At 43.4% G+C, this 17,545-nt stretch overlaps 2 protein-coding genes across 3 annotated transcripts in view; both read right to left on the bottom strand.

The window, feature by feature from the left end:
- FNIP1 (folliculin interacting protein 1) overlaps positions 1–1,057 on the bottom strand; it is an 89,462-nt gene extending 88,405 nt beyond the window's left edge. Inside the window, exon 1 of one of the 2 annotated variants that reach the window (XM_004586381.2) lies at positions 835–1,057. In XM_004586381.2, the coding sequence (XP_004586438.2) occupies positions 835–926 (92 nt within the window). In that variant the 5' untranslated portion in view covers positions 927–1,057. The remainder of the gene's footprint in view (positions 1–834) is intronic. The other variant, XM_004586382.2, reaches the window with a different exon arrangement.
- Positions 1,058–7,595: 6,538 nt separating this feature from the next.
- Positions 7,596–17,545, bottom strand: part of MEIKIN (meiotic kinetochore factor) — a 67,715-nt gene continuing 57,765 nt past the window's right edge. The window contains exon 13 of the mRNA XM_058677813.1: positions 7,596–7,726. Coding sequence (XP_058533796.1) covers positions 7,695–7,726 — 32 coding nt within the window. The 3' untranslated portion in view covers positions 7,596–7,694. The remainder of the gene's footprint in view (positions 7,727–17,545) is intronic.

Raw genomic sequence — 17,545 nt, 5'->3', positions numbered from 1 at the left:
TTCCCAGCACATATTTCAATTCTTCAAAAAAAAATTTTTAAAGTTATGCTACCAGCAACAAGTACTGGCAACCAAAAAAGCGGCACTACTTTTAATATCGCAAAATCTTCTGCTACCGTTTTCAACTCTCCAAAGTCTACGGAAGGTTCCAGCGCCAGCTCCGCCTGATTGGGCCCGCATCAGCTCGGGTCAGTAGTAAGTCTAACCTCTTAGGGTTTCACGTTTCTCCTTCGACAACATTAAGGTCGCTCGGGTCCGGTCACTGCAACACCTCCCTCCTATTTCAGTTTCCACGAAACCTCCAAGAACGGGTGTCCTTGCCTCCTTGCTCCGCTCCCGTAAACCCTCTCTGCACCCAAGAAGGTAAACCCTCTCTGCACCCTCTCTCCACCGCGCCAGCCGAGCTGGAATGGAGCGCCCCAGAGGGCGACTGGTCACGGGGAGGAGGGGACAACTTGTGGGCCGGGAGGACCGCGGCGGAGGTCCAAACCAGCCCGCGCCCTGCTCGCAGCCAGGAAGGCGTGTGGGACCCGACGACTTGGGGGCCGCGATGCCAAGGCCGGAGGGGCACAGCGACGCGTGGCCGCGGGCAGGACGTAAACAAACCGACCCGAGGAGGGGGAAGGGGCGACGGCGGGGCGGTGGCGAAGGGAAGGGGGGGCGGGTGGTGGAGAAGACTTGGCTCCAACCCTCCCAGCGCCAAGTCCGCACCGGCCCCACCCCACCGCGAGCCTCGGCCGCAGGGGCTTCCACCCCGACGGCCCCCACCATCTCAGGGGCCCCACAGTCCACAAAGCTATCGGTTTCGCCGCCCCCCGCCTCGAAGCGCCCTACCTGAACGCGCATTCCGGGTCCCGGGAGTCTCGGCCGGAAGCTCCCAGCCCGGTCCTCTTGCTGAAGAGCTTCTGGAACAAGGTAGGGGCCATGCTTGCCACGGCCAGGCCGGGGTCGCTCCGCCGGGCGCTCGCTAGGCCCCCGGCTCCTACAGCCGCCTCGCCACCCCCATGGGCGCCTCAGTCATATGACAGAAATTAGTCACTTCAAACGGCCACGGCGCGCGGGGCGGGGCGCGAGGCAGGCCCGGCGCTCATTGGCTGGCGAGGAGCCGCATCACGTGGCGGCGTGCGGAGCAGGGGGCAAGGCGGGGGTGTGGGGCGGAGCTGGCGTCCATAGGCTGGCCGCGGGACCCTGTCACGTGGCAGATCACGGGGCGGGGCGTGATGGGAGAACATGGCCGGCTCTGACGTCGGCGGGGGCGCGGGGCGCCAACATCGAGGGCTGTATGGGACGCGAAAGGCTGCAGGTCTGCACATGCACGACCGAGAAAGGTGTTTAGGGTACCACGGGCCGCAGACTCACCCCTCCGGCCCCGCCCCGACTTCTGGGGCTCCTGCCCCTCCGCCCCGCGCCAGGTCGGGCAGCCTCTCCGGCTGCAGAGTAGGCGGCCGGGCGTACCCCACGGGGCCGCGATCACAGCACTGCGAATCCCCGGCCGCGACAGGTTTGGGCTCCAAGTTGGACCGATCAGCGTCCGGTTCCCGGGGTCCCCCTGCCAAGACCTCCACCTCAACACCGGCTCTCCGCAAAGATGACCCTCGGCCACCTTTTAGTTTGTTTAAAGAGCTGGTGGTTTACATTTAGAAGTAAAATACAGTTTCCAAAATCAGAAGTGAAACCTAACAAAGACTGGAAACCTAGAAAGGGAACACACAACCAAATAGCTTACCCCTTATGCTACCTGTTTAGAAGTTTTATAAGGCCTATCTTCATGTTCAGGGATGAGGAAGGGAAATGACTAATGAATGCATGGTTGGAAGTCTAGATGTACAAAGCTTGCTTGAGGATTTACTTCAGCACAGAATATTTAAATGAATACCAACTCTAATTTGATTTGCAGCTAGAATATATACATAAATGATACTAACATGAAAGAAAGAAAAGTAGGCAGGATTTTTATCAGCATTTGGCAGTGGACATCGTGTTCAGTTTGGATATTTTTTATAATCACTGTTATAGATGATTAAGAAGTTCGTGTATTCAAACATTTCAGTTCTAGCATTTGGGACCCAAAGCAATAATAATAAAAAAATAATAATAATATTCTAGGTGAGAAGGAGTAAATAAAGTAATTGCAGGTAAGGAAGCTAAGAAGGAATGAGAGTGAAAAAAGTACTTTAGCAAAGATAAGACTTGAAGTAAAAATTCATCAAAAGTTCCTCTCTGTACACTGTGTAAGCTCCAGAAGTCACTGGCTAATTCAGAATCAATTAGCAGAACTATGTCACTTGCAGTTCCAGCTAATTCTCTGGACTCTGGAACCAAATGCCAGAAGATTTCTGATAGAGTAAAATGAGCTATTTATACACACAAATATTTTTCCTCAAGGTATCTGGATGAAGTTTTAATAAACCAAAGGTCAGTGTTGTTGCTTTTTCTAAGTGTAAAAAAAAGTATGCATCCTTTCAGTCAGCTGATGAGTCAGTCTTTTGGGGAAGTTTTATTTTTACATTAGCAAGTTACACTAAATGAGTGGAAACAGCTCAAGCCTGCCTATAGGACAAAAGGTATTATGGGTTAATGCTTATTTGTGGCTGAGACCTGGTAGTTCTAGGTCCCCTCAGAAAGAAGTTTCCAAATACAATAACCTTGTGTGCTTTCTTCTTGGGAAAAGTTACTTCACGGGTAATTATAGATATTAATAGTAAGGGAAAGAACGTTACTGCTTGCGTAAGAGATACTTTCAGTATTCTCTAAGCATCTAATAGCTTCATTTCTATGAACTCATTTATACTTGAAAGGTAGAGAAAAAATTAAGTGTATTCACTACCACTTATACAGCAACATGGCACTAAAATCACAGATAGACTCCACAGTAATGACAGAGGTGTACTAATTCTAAGTATTTTCAAAGGGAAGCCATCTGGCTCCAAATGAGTAATGGGTATTGAATGTTGCTAAAAATGTAAACGTTCCTTAGATATGTTCACAGGGACATCGTAGCGAAAGCAACTTCAGTGGAGAAATGTGAACAAAAGCCTGACTGGGATGGGTTCAAGAAGGGGCAGGAACAGTGGTGAAGCGCGAATAGACCGGAGTCTCTGTTTTGCTGAGCTAGGGGAACACAAAAAACAAAGGAGAAAGGAAAGAAATATCCTTTAAGACGGGAGACATTAGAGAATTCTGTAGGCTACACTTGAGCATCTACTCTTTTCCAGAGGCAAAGAATAATATCAGTAAGACTGAAGTCTCCTGGCCTGTAGGAAACCAACAAGTAACAAGCAAATTATTGCAGAGTGTCATTAATTATTTTAAGGAATTAAACTTTTACCTTAAACATGAAATAAACCGGGAATTTTCTCCTTGAGTTCTACTAAAAGTATCTAAACATGGCCCTTAATTTAATACACACAGTCTGTCAACAAATACCCTGGACATATAATAAGGAGTGACATGGTTTCTGCATTTGAAGAGTGTATAGTCTAGGAAGGAAAAAGATGGAATTTAACAATTATAGCACATTGTGTTAAATGCTGTGATGTGGGCAGTTCAAGAAGGTTCTTGTTTTAATTCATCAGTTAGGATGTTCTATATTGTGGATGATAGAAAACCTAAAGTAAACAACATAAACAAAGCATTAAATTGATTAGTTCTGATAATGGATCTAAAGTAGATGAAATATTCAGGCATAGACTACAACAAAAATATCAAAAAGCCAACTTTTTTATTCCATCTCCAATTTCTTTGTATGAACTCCACCCCTCCTTGCCAGATCTTCCAACTGTGGAATAAGATAGCTTCACTGGCTTCTAGTATATCCTTTCAAAAAATAAAAATATTCATTCATTTGAATGGCAGAGCTAGAGAGAGAGAAGGGAGAGATGGCTATAACAGCCAGGGCTCAGCCAGGCTGAGGCCAAGAACCTAGAGTTCCATCTGGATCTCCCATGTGGGTAGCAGGTGCCCAAGTACGTGGGCCATTTGCCACTGCTTCCCTGGGTGTGTTAGCAGAGAGCTAGGTCAGAAGTGGAACAGCTCGGGATGTCAGCACTGCAAGCAAGCACTGATTTAACTTGTTGTGGCAATGCAGTGCCAGCCCCTACAGTGTATTCTTTCAGGGAAAAATCCAAGAGGAAAGGTCTGTGTTTCACTACTTTAAGGAAAAGTTCTAGCAGGACCATTTTAGGGAGAAAGGGGAGAGAATGGGGGAATCCATACACATAAGAATGTTTATCGTGGAAAATAATAAAAACAAACACATATGCTTTGTGCACAGTATGAGATAATGAGTCAGAACAGAATAAGCCACGTTGAATTACAATTTGGTGAAATGGAGAAAAAGCACTCCAGGTTAAAATGTTTACATGGAAATTCTATCACACCATTTTTAACAGGTTATTTGGTATTTAATGACGTGAGGATTTTCTGAGATATAATTTAAAAATGTAATTTTTAGGCCCCAGCATGGTAGCCTAACAACTAAAGTCCTTGTCTTGTACGTGCCATGATCCTGTATGTGTGCCGGTTCTAATCCCAGCAGCCCCATTTCCCATACAGCTCCCTGCTTGTGGCTTGGGAAAGCAGTGGAAGATGGCCCAAAGCCTTGGGATCCTGCACCCGCATGAGAGACCTGGAAGAGGCTCCTGGATTCTGGCTTCAGATTGGCTCAGCTCTCCCCACTGTGGCTGCTTGAGGAGTGAGTCAGCATAGGGAAGATCTTCTCTGTCTGTCCTCCTCTCTGTATGTCTGACTTTCCAATAAAATAAATCTTTAAAAAATGTAATTTTTAATGACCAAATATGAAATAAAGAGAGTGGGCACTGCACTAATGGTTAAGACACCTGTATTCCGTATTGGGCTGGGTTTAGTGTCCACCTCTGGCTCCTGACTCCAGCTTTCTGCTAAGGCCAACCCTGGGAACCACCAGAGAGGGCTCAAGTAATTGAGTTCCTACCAACGGCATAAACAATCTGCACTGAGGTCCTCGTTCCATCCCTAGCACAGTTCCAGCCATTGAAGATGCTGAACCAGAAGGTGAAAGGTCTCTAAATGCATACACACATACAGAATCCATCTTGCCCTCTTACAAATATAAATGTAGGAGTGAATATTTGCAATAATGGCTATGACACCAGTTGGGATGCTCACATCCCACAGGACAATACTTAGGTTGGAGTCCTGGCTCTGCTCCCAAGTCTGGGTTTAGCTCATGTGGACCCTGAGAGGCAGCAACAGGTGGCTCACATGGTTGAGTCCCTGCCATCCATGATGGGGGCCCTGAGTCGAGTCTCTGGCTCCTGTCTTTGGTGTGGCCCATCCCTGGATGTTACGGACATTTGGATAATGAATCAGTGCATGGTAAATTCTTTCTCTCTCTCTCTGGCCAATAAAAAATTATTTGAAAACTTTTCATTCAAAAAAATGTACTATAATTAATTAAATATTAAAGTAAAGGAGTCCAATTCCATTCTTTACCCTTCTCAGATCACAAACCACTTTGAAAATGTGATTTAAAAAATTATGGAGACTCTCTCTTGCCAGACAATGATAAACTCACTAATTTTAAAGATTTATTTATTCTTATCTGACAGGCAGATTGATACAGAGAACTATCTTCCATCTGCTGGTTCACCCACTCTTTAAGTGGCTGCAGTGGCCAGGGCTGAGCTGATCTGAAGTCAGGAGACAGGAGTTTTTTCCTTCTGAATCTCCCACACAGGTGCAGGGTCCCAAGGTTTTGAGCCATCATCCAGTGTTTTCCCAGGTCATAAGAAAGGAGCTGGACAGGAAGTGGAGCATCCATGACAAGAACCGGCACCCATATGGGATCCTGACATGTGCAAGGTAAGGGTTTAGCCACTGAGCCATCGCAGCAGGGCCAGATGAACTCATTTTATTCATGCTGTTTCACGGAGATTCACCAAAGATCTATAAGGTCTGCCCACAAATAAAAGGTTAAGAACACAGCCTTCTGGGATCTGCCTAGAGGAATTCTCCGAAGCCTTCTTATGTCCACCAGCCAGCAGGCTACTTCTATTCTTCATCTTAATCACAAGCAAAATTATGTCTTCTGCTCCTAAGATCTGAATGTCAACCTCCACTTCTCCCTCCCTCTGACCTTTCCCCGAGTTCTTGTCCATAAAACAGAACACTGGACACTACCTTCGAATGATGACTTCATCGCTTGCTAAATAGCATCATCTGGTCAAGTAGTTAGCTCTCTCAGTTCACTAGATTTGCCTTATCTGAAATATTGACGTCATAAAATGTTTATTTCCTCTAACCCTAGGAAACCACCATCTGATTAAGCACTGTCAAATCATTCATTTTCATTTTCTCCCCTTCGCTATGGATTACAAGCTCCTTGAAGGCAGGAAAGGGCTTTGTGTTTCTCCTCTCATTCCTTGGAAGCTTACCATATTTCCACTTTTCAAGCCACCACAAGGGACTGGCATTGTGGCTAGGCGGAATAAGTCACCACCTGTGACACCAGCATCATATATAGGCAGAGAAAAGCAAGGGAAGATGGTCCTTGCATCCCTGCACCCATGTGGGAGACCTGGAAGAAGTCCCAGTGTCCTGACTTGATCAGCTGTTACAGTCATTGGGGAGCAAATTAGCAGATGGAGATCTCTCTGCCTCTCGCTCTGTACAAACCACCACAAGAGTGCTGATTTAGAATCCAGGTCTAAATGCTGACTTTGCCTGTATCATCCAGGTTCTCCTCTGCATTTCCTGAGTACTTTTTCATGTTTCACCTCCAGATACAACACTGTTAGTGACTTAAGGTCTTGTCACATGATTTATAAAAAGAGATCTCATTAAAGTTCCTACTTAAAATGAACACTTTTTAAGTTACCTAACCTCAATATAAAGATTTTACAATTTTTGCAAGTAGGAAAACAGCTTTGAAATTTGGCTCTTTTTTACTGTTCTGTGTGATTACAGTAGAATTCTCCGACTTCAGATTTTGCCAACAGTTGTGTAATGACCATCTGTTCACTGACAGCAGTACTGCTGCTCTCCAGGAAGGGGACAGGCAGGTTGGCGCAAGCTATATTACAATAATAATAATAATAATAATAATAATAATAATAATAACAACTTGTAAATACTGTTAGCAAAAAACAAAGTCGTCTGGGCATGAAGTACTATATTAAATACCTGGTGTATGATTGATTGTGCATATCATACATTCCCTGCTTCAGCAGGTCTTGAGTATAGAGTTTCTTTCAGTCAGACCTGGAATTAGGTCTCTCACTCATGTGGTTTCAATTAAGTTCTGTTAAAAATAGCCTGTAATATAAGCACCTTCATTTTTAGCACTTCCAACAACGAATCCATACAAAGGGTAAACTCTGAGAGAAAAACAATCCAAGGAAATTACAAAGCTACCTTTTGCTGGCTCTTTATAAATAGTAAAACCATCCATCTTAGTACACAGCCTTCTAGTAACCACTCTTTGGTTCCTATATAATAACACAAATGCACACACTTAAGGAACATATGAAAAATATTTTCATTCTTATTCCATTAAAAGTGGAAAGAACCTCAATAGAAACTCATTATGTACATGTATTACAAATAGCTGGAGAGTTCGGAATTTTAATTTTATATAATTTCAGGCAGACATGTTGCTTTATAGACTTTAACTTCATATTCATATCTTCAAAGTAGTGAAAATTCAGCCACAACTATTATGTCTTCCTATTTGCTTTTATTATAATATCTGGAGGAAAAAAATAACAATGGATTAATGCATACACAAGCCGGTATTAAGCAACAGTTACTAAAACCCATCTCTTCAGGGGACAGAGGTCTTGGTGCCCAGGCCACTCTAGTTTCCTCATTCAGTCAAGCCTTTGGAAAGGAATACGGAGGCAATTTTTAAAAAGAGACAGAGAGAAAACAGCTGGCCTACCCCTACCTGGCCATTCTGAGGCCAGTTCTTCTCTGAAACACAAGGAGATCTATTTAAGAACATTTCCTGTGGAAAATCTGACAATCATTGTCTGTAGTTGCAGGGCCCCTAACCAGCCTTGTGCACCTACAGAAATCAATCCAGCTGTGCTGTTCTGTGCTAGTCCTCCCTGGCCACTACCCAGGCCAAAGCCCCTCAGGCTCTTCCGCTCATCCCTCCTGCACATTCTCCTACATGTTGTCACAGTGGAACCCAGGTTCCTCCCAATTGCAGGGTTCCAGGGCATTTCTCCCCATATCACGTACCAGGACAATTAGAATGAAGCCACCTCTGCCCTTGTCCTATTTTTTTCCCTAAGATTTATTTATTTTTATTGGAAAGTCACACAGAGAGGAGGAGAGAGCAAGATCTTCCATCCACTGATTCACTTCCCAAGCGGCCACAATGGCTGGAGTTGAGCCAATCCAAAGCCAGGAGCCTGGAGCCTTTTCTGGGTCTCCTACACGGGTACTGGGTCCCAAGGCTTTGGGTCATCTTTGACTGCTTTCCCAGGTCACAAGCAGGGAGCTGCATGGGAAGCAGGTCTGCCAGGACACAAACCAGCATGCATATGGGAGCCCGGTGTGTGCAAGTCAAGGACTTTAGCTACAGGCTACTGTGCCAGGCCCTGGTCCTACTTCATACTATGATATACCTCATCTTAAATTTTGGCTTAATCAGCCTGATTAATGATTCTGAACTTTTAAAGATTTTAAAAACCTAATATCTGAGTCATATTTCACATCAACCAGATAAGAATTTTTGATTGATGGATCCAAATCTCAGTAACAAGGAATACATAAAATGAAGCTAAAGCAGAGACCTGTATGTTTGCTATTCAAAGTGGTAGCTTGGCAAGTAAAGCTGCCATCTGAGATGCTGGCATCCCACATAGATGCTGGTTCATATCCTACATGATCCGATTCTCATCCAGCACCCTGCTAATAGCCTGAGAAAACCCATGGGAGAAAATGCTCCAAGCCTTCGGGGACACACACCACTCATGTGGAATACCTGGATGAAATTCCAGACTTTTGACCTCAGCCTGGCCCAGCCATGGCCATTGTGGTCATCTGGGGAATGAGCCAGCAGAGGGGAGATCTGTCTCTCCCTCTCTGTATAACTCTTTCAAAATTCAAACATATCTAAAAAATGGAGTTCATGAAAAGAAACAATAGGATTACCCACAGGGTAGTTAGAAATCTACAATCTTGGCTCCCTTTCTAAACCTACTGCATCAAATCTCCATTTCCCAAGACCCCTGGCAAATTACAAATATGCGATGGCTTGGGAAGCTTTGCTGTCATGCCCTGCACTCCTCCATATTGCCCTCACAGACACTGTTTTGGAAACTGATTCACAGTCATCCTCTCCCCACCAACTTCTGGGCAAATTTTCCAAGGGATAATCCCCCCACCCAACTGCCCACTCTCAACTATCCATCATCTCCTCAACCTTCATAGGTGTGTGTAGACTCATGAACTGTTATTTTTCCTGACATCACAGAGGAGTCATCATTTCTGAGATTTTACAGAGGTTGAGACCTGAGTCCTCATCTAACCATTCTTGCTCTCACCACTCAGTATCAGTGCCTAATCAGTCACTATGCCTGTAGAGTATGGCAGTTAAAAAGGTTTAGCTCATATTAATTCTTAAACTCCAGAGTCAGATTTCTAATGCCATGTCTTACATTTACACTATTTATAAATTCTTCAGATGCTCTGATCACCACATATAATGACATATTAGGTCAGATCTTTGTTTCGTCAACATTGATCAAGATGACTTTTGTAAAACTCTTACTTTGCATTTCTACTTCTTTTTTTATTATTTTTAATTCATTAATTACATTGTATTATGTAACACAGTTTCATAGGTACTTGGATTCTCCCCACCCCTCCCCAAACCCTCCCACCATGGTGGATTCCTCCACCTTGTTGCATAACCACAGTTCAAGTTCAGTTGAGATTCCCCCATTGCAAGCATATACCAAATCTACTTCTAGATTCATTTGTTTTCACTTTACCTCAATGCCTCTTGCCAGAATAATCAAATGAGAAGTGAATTTGACTAGAGAGCGTCAGTATAGCCTAACATGCTCACCACTGTCTGTCCTTTGCTTGTAACTCGAGTCTCAGGGAGTGTAACCATCATCCTGGCCACATGTAATTAATTCTTTAACTACCTCAGAACATTTTATTGCATCTGTGCCTTAATTTGTGCTGATGCCCAAGCACAGAGGTCTGTGCTCAGACTGTCCCTGGGAGTCTCAGATCACCTCCCACAGAATTTCCCGCATTCTCTGCAGCCATAAACAGGATCCCACGTACTTCTATTAAACTACATGTATCTCATTTGATTTCCCCTCTAGTTTGCAAAGCAGGATTTACTGAAGAAAAAAACGGGAAAGGGGGCTCCTGTCACGGTGGCAGGAAAAGGTTCCATGTGTACTGAAGGGAAAAAACCAAGGTAATGGTGGAAATGGTGTCTTTTAGCCACCATCTCAGGGGTATCACTCAAAAAGACAAAAAGAAAAGCCTCATTCACAATTAGTTTTGTATACCTGACTGCTGCGAGAGAATCTAACTTTATGAAGACAACGTCTTCATTTCAACACCACCAGGAACTGCTTCTCACATTTAATATCCAGACTCATTAAATGTTTGTTGAATGAGTGAACAAGCCAACTATAGAACTGCTTTTCATGTAGTAGCCACATGACACCAAAACAACTGGCTTAAAAGGACTCCATGACCTCAAACTATTTTGATTTATTTTTTTCCCTTAAAGAACTGCCTGGCATATTTCATCCCTGTATTTGTACTACATTTATCTGTGTCAAAGACCATAACACACTTACCTAAATATATTCTTTTTAAAATAATATCTATTTATTTGAAAGAGCTGAGAGAGATAGAGAGGAGAGAGAGGAGAGAGAAAGAGAGAGAGAGAGAGAGAGAGAGAGAGAGAGAGAGAGAATTTTTCCACCAACTGGGCCAGGCTTAAGCCAGGAGCCTGGAGCTTTTTCCAGTTCTTTCACACAGGGTGGCAGAGGCCCACGTACTAGGGTCATCTTCTGTTGCTTTTCTCAGACAATTATCAGGGAGCTGTATCAGAAGAGGAGCAGTCAGGACACAAACCAGCTCCCGTACAGGGTGCTGGTGTCACAGGCTGCAGCTTCACCTGATATGCCACATGCCAACTCCCAAATAAGTCTTTACGTGAGATGGTGTAATCAAACTTGCTATAAAGACACAGCTATTTAATACTTTCACTTTTTAAAAAATTTTATTTTATTTTTATTGGAAAGTTTGGTATACAAAGAGGAAGAGAGACAGAGAGGAAGATCTTCCATCCATTGATTCACTCCCCAAACAACTGCAACAGGCGGAGCTGAGCCGATCCAAAACCAGGAGCCAGGAACCTCTTCCAGGTCTCCCACACAGATGCAGGGTCCCAAGGCTTTGGGCCGTCCTTGACTGCTTTCCCAAGCCACGGGCAGAGAGCTGGATGGGAAGCAGGGCTGCTGGGATTAGAACTGGCACCCATATGGGATCCCAGTGAGTACAAGGCAAGGACTTTAGCCGCTAGGCTCTAGCACCAGGCCCAATATTTTTACTTTTTATAAATAATAGTTGCAAAATACTTTTGAATAGTTTTGAAATAGTTTTCAAAATGAGAAATAGGGTAGAATTGAAGAATTAACCTAACCTATAGAAGAAATAATTATTATATAATGAATGATTGTTACATATTGGATACTTTACACACTTTATATCTAATCCTTGCAACAGTTCTTTGTGGTGTGAAATACTATCTCATCAGTTTTATAGACAGAAGGACAAAATTCAGAATATTCAAGAACTTTCCTTATGTGCTAAATTTATGATTTGTTTTGGGCTGTCCTACTCTCAAGTCATTTCTACTACCAGCTCTCATGTATGTTGTTATTCTAATAACAGTTTGAGACACAAATTTATAACACAGAATTTATAATTTCCCCTGAAGCCTAAAATAAAAGTCTTACGATTTTACTGTGAGATAGCTACACATTTTGTCTGATTTTCTGAAAGGTAATATTCAATTGAAAATTGAAAATCTTCTATGACATCTCAAGGCAACTTTAAAGCCTCCTTTCCAGCTTCCCTCAGTGACTTGCTCTGGTTCTGGTTGTGCTAATAATCAGTCAAGGGTGAATTCGAGCAAGTTATTGATCTGGCAAGGCCCTTTTAGTTAACTGTAAGATCAGCAGAAAGACTAGATAAGTACATGGTTTTAAAATTTTAGTTATTTGTCACAATGGGGCTGGCACAATAGTGTAGCAAGCTAATCCTCCACCTATGGCGCTGGCATCCTATATAGGCACAGTTCATATCCTGGTTGCCCCACTTCCAATCCAGCTCTGTGCTTTTGGTCTGGGAAAGCAGCGGAGGATGGCTCAAGCCCTTGGGGCCCTGCATCTATGTGGGAGACCTGGAAAAAGCCCCTGGCTCCTGGCTTCAGATCAGCTCAGCTCCAGGCGTTGCAGCCATTTGGGAGTAAACCAGTGGACAGAAAATCTCTCTGTCTCTCCTTTTCTCTCTGTATACCTCCCTTTAAAATAAAAATAAAATAAAATCTTTTTAAAACACAGTACTCAAGCTAGGGGTGGTTTTATGGCACAGAGGGTTGAGCTGCCACTTGCAGTGCAGGCAGTGTGTATCAAAGTACTAATTCTAGTATTGGCTGTTCTTCCAATCCAGCTCCCTGCCAATGTGCCTGTAAAATCAGCGGAAGATGGCTGATATGTTCGGGCACCTGTCATTTACATAGAAGACCCAAATGAAGATCCTGGCTTCTGTATTTTGCCTGGACCAAGCCTTACCCACTGCATCCATGTTGGGAATGCACCAGCAGATGGAAGATAGATAGATAGATAATCTTAGTGAGTGTGTATGTGTGCGCGCTTGTGTGTCTTTCCCTGTCTTTAACCCTGACTTTCAAATAAGTAAATCTTTTTTCAAACCAAGAGTTTCTCAAAATGCATATTCCTGTGCCATTTCCCTAGGGATATGGCCTCCCAAGTTGGTCAATACTCATGTACAGGAGGTAGGAGGACCACATATTAAGAAACCTTGGACTAGCCATTTTCTGTGTCTCCTAACTGGCTATCACCATTAGACCTCTATTTAGTCACATCACCTCCTTTATCTTTTGGTTCACTTCCACCAATTAATCTCTAATCAGACAGCACCAGTTATTAATAAACAAGAAGTGTACTGAACATAGTCTCAGACCATCAAAAGTGAGCTTCATCCCATGGTCCTGATTAGATTACTGCCAACTAGTTAAAACCTTAAATGCCAGAACTAAAAATAGGCTGATGCATGTTTAAAACAACATGATCACTTGAAGGGCTTAGCTATTTTTACTAAAGGAAAGGCAGAGGCAAACAGAGGTTGAAAATTACTTAAATGAGGAGGCTGTTGTTGAGAGCCTATAAAAAAGCCAGGAGGTGGCACCATTAGTTTAGCATTCATGAAGTGCTGGGGATGGAATGATTGTCTCCAAACAAAAGCAAAAATTTTGGTCTGAAAGAAACCTCAAAGACGTATTTTGGTTTTGATTTGTTGCATTCTTCAACCCAGAATTTTTACAATATCTAATTTAATAAACTAATATAACAGGCCAAAAATATCAACTTATAACTTAATGTCCTTATTTTAAATACTATATGTATACTATATAATACATACATACTGTATAATATATACATAGAAAATTACACACAAATATATAGCTTGTTGAGTTTGGACAGACATAACACACACATGCAGTTAAGAACCAGATAACCAAATAGAACATCACTAGCACCCTAGAATTTCCCCCTTATAACTCCATCTGGTTTATAGCCCTATCCCAACCAGAGGACCCATTATTCTAGTTTGAAGGTTAGTTATGCCTGGCTTTGTGCCACATGTAAACAATATTAAATATACTCTACCGTATTTAGAAATTTGACAATAGACATGTAGCTGAATATGTAACATGCACCATGCAACAGCTGCATGCATCTGCATATTGTTGATTCTCACAGCTATTTAGCACTCCAGCTAATGAGTATATCACATTTTAAAACCAATTTTACATTATGAGCATTTAAACAGTGCCTAATTTGGGCTTACCATAAACAGTGGTACTAAGAATATCTTAGAAGTGTCTTTTCATAAACACACATAAACACACATGAACACATTACAGTTCGGTATATCCCTTCAGGTGGATTTTCTGTGTCTCTAGTGATCTTCCACTTCAGTGAAATTCCTAGGGGTCTGGTATTACAAGAGACAGTCCTTTTAAAGTGAAAGAAATTAGATCTTATCTGATCCCTCCTACAACCAAAAAGGAGGCACAGTGCCTTTGGGGCCTGTTTGGATTCTAGAGGTAATACTTTCCTTATTTAGGAGAGCTACTCCAGCCAGTCTACCAGATGATCTAAAAGGCTCATAGATTTGATGAGAGGTCAAGGACAAGAGAAGTGCTGTGCCACTTGTGCCATTTGACCCAGTGGCTCTGATAGTGAAGTGTGACAGAGACTCTATTTGGACACTTGGCAATTACATATGTCATTTACAGCAGGAACTCAGGATTGTGCAGCAAAGCCTTGCCATTCTCTGTAGATAACTTTTGTCCTTTTTAGGAACAGCTTTGGGCCTACTACAAGGCCTGAATAGAGAATGAACACTTAACCATGGGCCGCCAAGTTACCAAGTAGTGTTGGAACATTTAATCATGGGCTGCTCTTAATGAACTGTGTGTTGTCCGCCTTACAAAACCATGATTCTTTTGTGAAGAGCAGTACTTCATTACTAAGTGTAAGTGGTGTATACGAGACTACACTTAAACAGCCCCTGAAGATACAAGTAACATGAGGAAGTGGTCCAAGTGGCTCTCACCCCAGTTACACTACCTCTTCTTTCCCCCTGCACTTGTGGTGACACTGGGAGTTCTCTACAATGAGATGACTGGAGAGGAAAAAACTCAGGTCTTCCTTGCAGATGGTTCTGCACAATATGTAGGCACCACAGAAAGTGGAGAGTTAACAGCCCTTAGAATTCATTTTTGAAATATCCCTGAAAAAAAAAAAACACCTGGGAAAATCCTCTCAGTGTACATAAACAATGTACCTGAATGCTTGCTTTGTTGGAAAGAAAATGGTGAGATGTTTGATTATATATTGACTCATGTGTGACAGTAATAGTTTAGCTAGATGGTCAGTGTCTTACAAAGAACATGATTGGACAATATGCATTAAGGAACTTTGGGAAAGGGCTTTGGATAACATTCCCTGAATAAGCAAATATATATATACATATATATATATATATACACACACGCGCATGAAGGTATGTTCCACATAGATGGTCTTCAAAAGATGACTTCAGGTGATGGCACTCTTAGTGGGTAAAACTGCTGAAAGAAGAGTCAGCATCCCACATGGGTACCTGTTCAAGTCCTAGCTGCTTTACTTCCAATCCAGCATCCTGCTTTTGTGCTCAGGAAAGCAGCGGAAGATGGTGCAAGTGCTTGGACCCTATACCCACATGGGAGACTTGAAAAAAGCTTCTGGATTCTGGCTTCAGACTTCAGACCAGGTTTTGGGTACATGGGGAGTGAATCAGAGAATGATAGATCTCTCTCTTTCTCCCTCCCTCTCTCTCTCTACCTTCTCTGTAACTGCCTTTCAAAAAAAAAAGTAATTAATCTTAAAATATATATTTAATTATTTTTATTAGAAGCACAGATTTATATAGATAGAAGGAGAGACAGAAAAATCTTCCATCTGCTGTTTCACTCCTCAAGGGCCACAGACCGGAGCTAAGCTGATCTGAAGCCAGGAATCAGGGGCTTCCCCTGGGTCTCCAACATGGGTGCAGGGTTCCAAAGGCCTGGGCCATTCTATATTGCTTTTCCAAGGCACAGGCAAGGAGCTGGATGGGAAGTGGAGCAGCTGGGACACGAACCAGTGCCCATTTCAGATTCCAGCATGCTAGGGTCCATGCGGTGGGGGTGGAAGACACGAAGGTGTGAAGAGTATTGTTTCACTGCAGGAGGGCGGCAAGCAATTTCCCGCTGCATGGCAGGGCCTGACAGATGTCTCTACAACCACCTAAATGCAGCTCCACCTTCCTTTGCATGGACACTGGACCACCCCGCTGAGAATTCTGTAATCTATTTAGGCACTGTCTGCCACTGTGGAGTTGGTGTTTACCACCAATGTGAGCTTGGAAGTTGATGCGGCTGATAACATCTTGGCAAAAGGGCCTTTTACAATTCATGCTGTCTCTGTCTCTGTCCCCTGCCCCCATTGACCATCCCTGATCTTTAGCTCCCTCCTTCTGTGATGCATTTCCTCCCTTAAATTATTCAAGATTAAGTTGTAGGATGAGGATGTAGTATGAATGTGTTACTGATTGATATGTGCCATCTGTTGAGAACTTCCTGACCACAGGATTAGGACTGCGGATATCCTGCCTCAGGAAACATCTGGCAAAAATATCCTTAGGAATGCCAGCTTGACCAGGTGAGAAAAGTCTATGCCAGCCTTTGTGATGGCTTCTGTATAAATAAAATGGACAGCTTTCTCACATTGTCCATTATGATCCTGGAATTGTAGTGGTCTGTTTTTCTTTTCTCTTTGCATCTCATCCACATACTTCATGAGTTCCGAACTCAGCTGGAGTGGACTCCGGCACCAGCATGTACAAAGTGAACATTTAGCCACTAGGCTATTGCTCTAGGCCCAACAGAGCAGGATTTTGATCATCAAAAGCCTAGGCTAACTAATTCAGTACACACCAATGAGAATCTTTTCCAGCCACCACTAGCTAAACAGGGCTGGGGAAACAGGGTGACTGACATTCTCTTACATCTTAACAGGTGGGCCCGGCGGCGTGGCCTAGCGGATAAAGTCCCCGCCTTGAACGCCCCGGGATCCCATATGGGCGCCGGTTCTAATCCTGGCAGCTCCACTTCCCATCCAGCTCCCTGCTTGTGGCCTGGGAAAGCAGTCGAGGATGGCCCAAAGCATTGGGAACCTGCACCCGTGTGGGAGACCTGAGACCTGGAAGAGGTTCCTGGTTCCTGGCATCGGATTGGCGCGCACCGGCCCGTTGGGGCTCACTTGGGGAGTGAAACATCGGACGGAAGATCTTCCTCTCTGTCTCTCCTCCTCTCTGTATATCCGCCTTTCCAATAATAATAAATCTTTAAAAAAAAAAAAAGATCTTAACTGGTAAACAAACCACTCATGGTGTTGCAGGGGTGCAGGGTCAATAACAAGGACTTCCACTCATCAAGTGGGGAACCATCACTGCCGAGTGCACAGCTTAGCATCCGCAAAGACCAACAATGAGTTCCCAAATGTATGCAACTCCTTGGGATAATCATGCAGATTTCTAGTGACAAGATGATTATCTGGGATCTCTTTATCATATGTTTTGTCCATACTGTAATTGATACTCAAAACAGATCTGCTTTCCCTGTACATAAAATTCCAAAAACTACCACATACACACTTACAGAATGCCATGACCATGGTACTCTACA

This window comes from Ochotona princeps, chromosome 19, assembly GCF_030435755.1.
Source record: "Ochotona princeps isolate mOchPri1 chromosome 19, mOchPri1.hap1, whole genome shotgun sequence".
NCBI lineage: Eukaryota > Metazoa > Chordata > Mammalia > Lagomorpha > Ochotonidae > Ochotona > Ochotona princeps.
This window is presented reverse-complemented; position numbering and strand designations above follow the sequence as displayed.